At 35.0% G+C, this 8,243-nt stretch overlaps 1 protein-coding gene across 6 annotated transcripts; it reads right to left on the bottom strand.

The window, feature by feature from the left end:
- Positions 1–601: 601 nt before the first annotated feature.
- LOC136228674 (uncharacterized) lies at positions 602–4,425 on the bottom strand. 6 transcript variants are annotated; one of them, XM_066017123.1, is made up of 6 exons: positions 4,178–4,425; positions 3,940–4,086; positions 3,652–3,755; positions 3,447–3,578; positions 1,655–1,840; positions 602–816 (listed from the first exon to the last, which is right to left on the bottom strand). In XM_066017123.1, exons 2-5 carry the CDS (start codon positions 3,968–3,970, stop codon positions 1,826–1,828), a joined length of 282 nt encoding a protein of 93 aa, XP_065873195.1. In that variant the 5' UTR covers positions 3,971–4,086; positions 4,178–4,425; the 3' UTR covers positions 602–816; positions 1,655–1,825. The 6 variants fall into 6 exon arrangements, 5 of the variants coding, with proteins under 5 accessions (XP_065873195.1, XP_065873194.1, XP_065873191.1 ...); XM_066017122.1 differs by having other exon boundaries at positions 1,655–1,895; XM_066017119.1 differs by having other exon boundaries at positions 1,655–1,914.
- Between the last annotated feature and the right edge of the window lie 3,818 nt (positions 4,426–8,243).

Here is an 8,243-nt window from a genome sequence, read left to right on the forward strand (position 1 = left end):
AGTCAACTCTCGTGTGTTCTTAAGATTCTAAGACCACTGCACCATAAAACCCCTACTGCAACCAAGTGAAATTGTTGGCTTAGACCCCTTTTTGAGTTGCAGTAGGCCAAAAATAGACCAAATGCAACAAAAATACAATTGTTGCGGATGCTCCTGTAGCATTATTTACAAATGCAACAATTTGTAAACAATAGCAACAATTAACAATTGTTGGATATTTTTTAATATGTTGCAACAAATTTTTGTTTAAAGCAACAAATTTATAAAATAATGCAACATATAATTATTGTTGCATTAAATCTAATGCAACTAGTTTATTTAATTTTTGCAACAATTTTAATAGTTTTGCAACACGAATACTGCTTCTAATGCAACATTTATATAACTGTTTGCAACAAATTTTATAATTTTGCAACAATTTTAGTTCGATTTTGCAACATATTTGGTAGCTTTATGCAACATTTATAATTGAATTTTGCAACAATTGTAACCTGCATCTTTTTGTTGCATATCTTTTTAATAATTTCAACCTGTAAATTTTGATTAATTTCGGAAAGTGTAATATAAAATATGACAAATATATTTACAAACAATGGTCCAAGTCATACATACACAATCTCTTACAAAATAAGATAAAAGTATCATAATATATGTCCAATACATAGTTTTCAAATTCTAAAAAACCACAATCTTTCATCGATGTCACTCATTAGCTTCTCCTTTTCCCAGGCAGGTCCCTATGGACCAAAAAGCTCGACATCAAGCCTCAACTCAGGATCAGCTAAGAGTATGAATGATTGACAGGCAGTATAAGACCTGCATGACCAGAAATCATTTAAGTTAATACACTTTTTCAATTTCATTTCCAATAACATTACAAACAAAACATGACCCCAAAGTTTTGATGAAGGAATAAGCAGGGATATGAAAGATTGATGAAAAGATTGAAGATTTCCCTTGGTTTGGGAGTTCAATGATGCTAAAAGGAAAAGATAAGATTTCCTTCGAATCACACAAAATCAAAACGGACCGATTATATCCTCAGCAGCAGTTTGAACTGGCGAATCTGAAGACCAAAATCAAATGGACTGGCGATTATATCCAAATGTCAAACATACTAAAATGAAAAACACCATGTCTCTACTGCAAAATAGCAACTGTCAATCAGCACTATCTAGGCTAAAATTAATCAACAGAACACAAGAGCATCTACTTTACTCATTTGCAATGCAATCTAATATGCTTCTAACAACCATATAACATTAACAAAATTACTATGATAAAAATGGATTTTGAACTACCATATAACATTCAGTCAGCTCTATCACGTGCAATTCATGGCATAACGTGCATTATCTATGTTAAATTGCGTGAGCAAGTCGCCATTATAAAGTTTCAGGAGCTTAATAAACTAAACTAAAATAGAGAGGTTCAATTACGAAAACCTGTAAATTCAGGTGCTTGAAATTATGTTTTCCCTATTTTATTGACAGGAAAATCAAGAAAAGCCAAAAGAACAAAGAAAAAACCCAACTTATTACAACTTAAAGGTATGAACTTTTTCAACTTTTCATGTCTCATGCAACACACGACATACAAATCGATGATTATACGAGCTAAGGCGAACAATAAGATAGAGGTTGAATTAACATACCATGTGAGTGTGTAATGTAAATGATCTTGCGGCATGATTGAACTATATCTGATTAAAGTATACAAGGCAGAGCATCCAGGTCCACCAGTTAGCCATAGTAAGAGAGGATCATGTTTAGGATTTCTTTGGGATTTGATGAAGTAGTAAAAGAGTTGCACATCTTCTGATTTATCAACTCCAATATATCTGATTCATAACACTAATTAATTCTTGATCCATCCTACTACACTTGTGTATGAATCTGCAAACTTTGAGTTCAACTGTAATAACAGAATAACAACCACAGATAACCAAAATCTTACCATTTCTGAGGATAACATTAATTGGATTGGATGTCTTAATTTATAAAACAATTAAGGAAAAATAAATGGAATGGAGACGTAGAGCAGTTGCATATTGAATATTGAAGGTAGACTAAATTAATTAAGAAATAGAAGGTAGACTAAATTAATTAAGAAATAGACAAATTAACATTTCAATATTTACTCATTGACAACTTCCTTAAAATGTGGACCCCAAAATACAATGAGCCATTTCATTATTTGGACATTTAAGTCCTTTTCAATTCGATTGGTTCCATAAGAGAAATCCAAGGAGAATAACTGCTGGACCTGGAGGACTTCTTCGTAAATGTAATGATCACTCTCAGGTTGATTAACAAATGCAAATAGTTACTTCATCGTGATTGGGATTGGGAGGTTAAGTTAATTCATTCTTATAGAAAAGGTAAGAGGCCTAAAGGCTAATTAAAGAACAACAAATAGGCATGTTAGAGATCTGTATTATTCTACATTAGTTTTTTAAGTTAGCTTCTAACTAATTGATATGATAGCTGTAAATATCATTTGATTTTATGTAATCTCTTATCTTTTCCTAATGTATAGGAGGATTCTTTTCTCTGTTAGTCATTAGGGTCTTTACTTGTACTTCTATTTCTCTTGAGAGAAACCAACAGAGTTTCTCCATTCTCTCTCTTTCTCTAAAACTTAAGTTACTATGATCAGACTGAGGAACAATTCCCATTCCGCCAAGCTCTAGTGATGTGTCCAATACCTCAACTGAACTGGTCTAGTTCCATACCTCAACGAAGTGAAATATGAGCATGTTGACCCTTAACTAAATGTCAAGTGAGCAAAAATTATCAAAATCAGTTGTTTAGGAAAAAAAGACACTCTAAAGAGACACAAGACATGTCATGTTCAGTACTGTAGCAGTCCAGAACTTATTACCAGTTCTGTAGCAGAACATGTCATGTTCTGTAACAGAACATGTCCTGTTCTGTAGCATACCTCTTGCACAAACCATTTCAGTATATCAGTATATTGGTAATTTCTTGGATACTAAATATGCACATGGCTTTTAATAGATACCAAACCCCGATAATACTCTCACTCCACTAACAGAGAGCGCGAAGGACTAGATACCCTTAGCACAGCACTCCTACTCATTTATTGACAATTTATATATGTGGTTATATAAACATGTTGATAGATAAAAAGTTTTCACAGCATAATCCTATTTTATATATGTGGTTATATAAACATATTTATATATGTACTCCCTGCCACAAACAAAAGGTAGTATCAAATTCTTCGCCACAAGTACACCAAATTTTTCCTATACATCAAAACAGAAGAAACAACTAGTATCTTTTAACTTAGTGTAATCATTGTAATGAAATAATTCTCAGAACTAAACAAACTGGTAACTTGACAATCAAGCAGTGGAAAATTCTAAACCCAAACAGCACAAAAATTGATATAACTATGTACAAGCACAGTGTCGTCAATACCTGTACTATTGGTAGAGACTGGTATAGCATTGGAGAAAAAATGTCCACTTGATCATCTTCAGCCTCAATCTCTAACACAGAAAATGCATTGGAAAGGCCATCCATGTTTAAATTTGGTGGAAATAGGTACGGCTAGTCAGAAAAGAGAACGATCAAAATCAGGCAACATCTATCAAGACAATCCAAGCCTAAAATAACATCATACATTAGAACCAAGAAGACACTCAAAGCATGAAAAAAGGAAGGGCTGCCAGTTTGGAAGCAGAGAAGGTGGAGGGCAACGGTGACTCTGGTGAGTTGAGAGGCAACCTACAGATTCGGATTCAGCATAACTAAATTTGAATAAGGCACAAGAATTTCACATCGTATAAGCAAAATCAACATGCTTAGAAGCTAAAATAGCTGGCAAAAGCAACAAACCAAAACCAGAAGACAAACAACCAAGAAACAGAACACGCTAGAGTTTCTGATATGTTGACTCGCAGTCACTAACCTCTTGCATAAACCATTTCAGAAGCTCGCATTCGGCAATACCTTCACCGGTTTGCGCTAAAGGCACATCAACAATCCCACCGGCTGCAAGATCCGCTAATGCATGACTCGAAGAGAAATGTCTATTCACCTTGTATTGAATGTTAAACTTCAAAAAACGAAGGGAGAAAATAAATCAATAACCATCACAAATCATCTATAACCAAATACAAATCATGTATAACCAAATACAAACTTACCCGAGTTTAGATTTTGTGCAGAAGAGGTGGAGATGAACCAAGGAGGTGGAGGCGGCGGTGGAGTGGAGAGCGAGTAGGAAAAGCCACTCCCTGTTTCCGGCACCGTGAGAAGTGGAACGACTGGAGATACGAACGGCGGTGGGCGAGGTGGAGGTGGAGGTGGCGATGGAGTGGAGTGGAGTGGACTGGCGATAGAAGTTAGAACCCTAGAAAATAAGTAAAGCAGGAGATATACGAACAAGAGAAAAGATTCTACATCTACTACTTTTAAGATGAAGTGTTTAAAAATTCTGATATTTGTTACATAATTAGTGAATGATTAACAAGACCATGGTTGAGACATTTGATAATCTATTATTTGGTTAGAGGTTCGATCCTCCATGTCCACATTTTATAAAGGGTAAATGTTTTTTATTTTATTTATATATAAACGGAGATTAATTGGGGATTACTCGTCGGGGATTTAAGTAAATGCTTTTTATTTTATTTATATATAAACGGAGATTAATTGGGGATTACTCGTTAGGGCTTTACGGGTACGGGAATCCCCGCGGGCGGGGTACCATTTCACGGCCCCACCCCGTACCCTTCTACGGGAACCATATTGGTCTCTGTCCCCGTCCTAGCTAAAAAATGGGACGGGGTCCCGACGGGTACGGGTATTTCCTGTCCCAGTTGCATTCGAAATTCAAATTAATTTGTGCAAAGCACCATAGAAAAGTAAAAATAAAAATTTTATATAAAAATTAGAAAATTTCTTTTATAAGTTTATATATTAATAAAAAATTAATATTTAATATTATATAATTGTTTCTAAAAATTAATATTATATAATTGTTCTTAAAAATTAATATTTATATATATTAATAAAATAATACATTATTTTAATTGCAACATTATATATTTGTTAGTTTTTCTTTATTTTTGTTGCATTAGATCACGTAAATGTCATGCAACAATTATAATTTTGTTGCTTTCTCGGTTTTACCTTATTTTTTTGTAACAATTTAAGCAAATTGTTGGATTAACTTGCTTAAAAGCAACATGACAAGCAACAATTAATATTTTTGTTGCATAATTTTTTATAATTTTGCTAATTTGAAGATTATTGCAACAAAAATGCAACATTATTGAAATACAACAAAATAAACTCATTTAATGCATCAATTTTCAAGCAACAAATTCAAATTTGGTTGCATTAGGGTTTTATGGTATAGTGGACGTACTACAACCTTAAGCGTCCCTAAAGTTGGTTCTTTCTTGCATTACGATCGAAACAACATTTCTATTAAGAAAACCCTTGATACAACCTCCTAACATCTCTGTTTCGGGGTTGAATGCTTGACAAATAGTTCCGTGAAGATGAAAGCAGTTTCCTATCATGCATCTAACACTAACATACATGCATTTAGCAATGGAGTTAAAGATTTATCAAGCACATCATAATATATCAACATTCATTCATAAATAAGATAATAGAAGACTTACATAACCGGCCCTAACTGGCCGAACTCATTCAAAATGACTACTCACTCATAGTGTAGAGTGAACAGCCTGAGTTAATTCCACAAATCTCCATTGATGGAGTCATCTTCCTTAGAGAGCTTCACCTCTCTCCAAGAAGCCAAAATTCTAGTTCAAAATGATTATCTAAAGTCAAAAGTGTCTCTCTCCTTTCCTCCACTACATCTATAAAAAGGAGGAAAAACGATCGTACCACAAAATATTACAAAAAGATTGTTTTTCTACCGCTACGTTACTAAAATGATTAATTATATTTTGACCCTTGAACACTCAAGGGGTGATCCATCTTGTCATCTTGTTGCTTTTCTGCCTTTCCTACGTCTGCTGTAACTGCCACGCCGCTCCTGCCACTTGTCCAGTCACTATCCGTCATCAGGTACGCATCGGAGATCCGCTGGATCAAAGGTTGCTCGACTCCTCAAGGTTCGTTGCAAAATAGGCTGTGTAGTAGCCCTTTTTGACTTAATCAATACAAATTTGCACGAAACACTTATAAGTCCTTTTATTTAGGAATATTTCGCCTAAAATACTCACAAATTGTTATTAACACGCTGTTTAATTGCAGTCATATTCATGCCTAACAAATACCCCCAAATAAATCCTTGCTTGTCCTCAAGTAAACAAAAAAAAATAACAACAATAACACAAGGGAATAGTTTTAGGTATGAATAATGAAGGAACATTTATAGAACAAATAGGACAGGGGAAACAGATTTATAGGAAAATGATTCAAACAGAAAGAATTAAGACAGAAGACTTTTTGAGCAAATTGTGATTACTAATGAGATTTTTGCTAGAGTTAAAATTTATATTCCTTTCTTATGAAGTTCCTCAAAGCTTCAAATTGAACCTCAATCATCATTTAAACCACCTGCTTTGCTCCAAGTGCCTCACTAAGTTCAGGAGGATTCACTCACTCTCAAATGGCTTTTGTTGCCATAAGGGAAGGGATCATCACTCCTCAGCTTAGTACCATTATCGTTAGGTTTTGACATTGCTTATTGGCCCTATCTCGATGGATCAAAAATTTTCCGAACATAGTCTAAAGGTCTTAAACATAGGTTGTAATGTTAGGCTAAGGCTAAGGTATGAAGTGAATGGCTATTTAAGTGTAGGAATTCTGTCTACATGCAATGCAATTCAACTCTACTCAGTTCTCAAAACTAAGCAATTCTGCCTCAACCTAATCACTCTGCACAGCCCGTTTCACAACATTGGCCAAACTATTCTTTAAATACACAAGAGACAACTAATTCAAACGTTTCATTTCAGGCTCAAGATATGAACATATGTTCTGAGCATACAACAAGACTTCACTCAATCATCATTCCTCAGATGTCACCATTTCAACAATTGTATTTTTATACACTCAGAATTTCTTAAAATTGTATTTTTCTTTAACTAGAGCAGCTTGTTCTGAGGCATGAGACAAATTCAAGGTATTTTGGGATTTCAGTGAAGGGAATTGGTTCCTTTACGTAGTGTTTAAGAAAGAATAGGCTAAGGCTCAAGTTGGGTATCCTAAAAATGTGAGTGCAAAGCACGGGTAGGCTTTTTGTGGAGTGAGTTTTGGATCTAAATGCCTTTTTCCTCCTATGTTCTTCCAAAATTTTAACATTTTAACTAGGCAACCAAAGCAATACCTACCTAAAGACAATATGCATTAGCCCTCTCATGAAGAATCAATGCATTTTCATGCTAATGTAGGCTCAAGTTCTCACATTTAGGGTTTTTGCATTGGAGCAGGAGATTCCTTAAGTGAAGATTGAGTTAAAACTTAAAAGTTTTTAGAACTTCACGATTAGGGAGTTCAAATAATAACACAAAGCTATCACCTCAAATTGCAATCATAAAAGCACAATCAGTTAGGAATTAGATCAGAGAGAGAGATGATTACAAGAAAAAAAAACCGGATACGATTTGCTTAAAGCGGACGCCGAGATTTATTAGAGGGTATTTTATTAAACATATCACACTACAACAACAGCATGTTTCATCTTTTTATCATGTTATGCTCAAAAATATTGCAGTTATCCGCACCCCACCCCCAAATAAAAATCAACATTGTCCCCAATGTTACTAAAAACGGGAGAAAAGAACCATAACATGATAGCATGGGAGTGTAACAATAAATGCAAAGAAGGGTTATAAGTGTTACCGAATGCTTGGATAGTGACAAGTTTGAAGGTTTAGACAAGTGGGGAAAGAGAGGAATCAACCTCTCGATCCTTAGCTGGAGCAGCACCATCCCCTTTCGAGGAGGTAGCGGCATGTGTTTCAGGGGCAGTAGATTTCGCTCTTACCAGACTTTTGATCGAGGTACCCGAAGGACTTTCCCGCCCATGCTCTTCTACACAGAGATGCTTTAGCATATCCACCTCTCCTTGTAGAATAGCAGTTTTATGCTCAAGGGCATGGATCTGGTCTCGGTTAGCGACATTTTGCGCAAACAGTGCATTGAACTTACAAACAATATCATCATTGGTGAGCTTTGCACATTTCTTGTAAAAGGCAAGGTCTTTTTCGTGCTCAATTTTCTCGG

Source organism: Euphorbia lathyris, chromosome 5, assembly GCF_963576675.1.
Source record: "Euphorbia lathyris chromosome 5, ddEupLath1.1, whole genome shotgun sequence".
Taxonomy (NCBI): domain Eukaryota; kingdom Viridiplantae; phylum Streptophyta; class Magnoliopsida; order Malpighiales; family Euphorbiaceae; genus Euphorbia; species Euphorbia lathyris.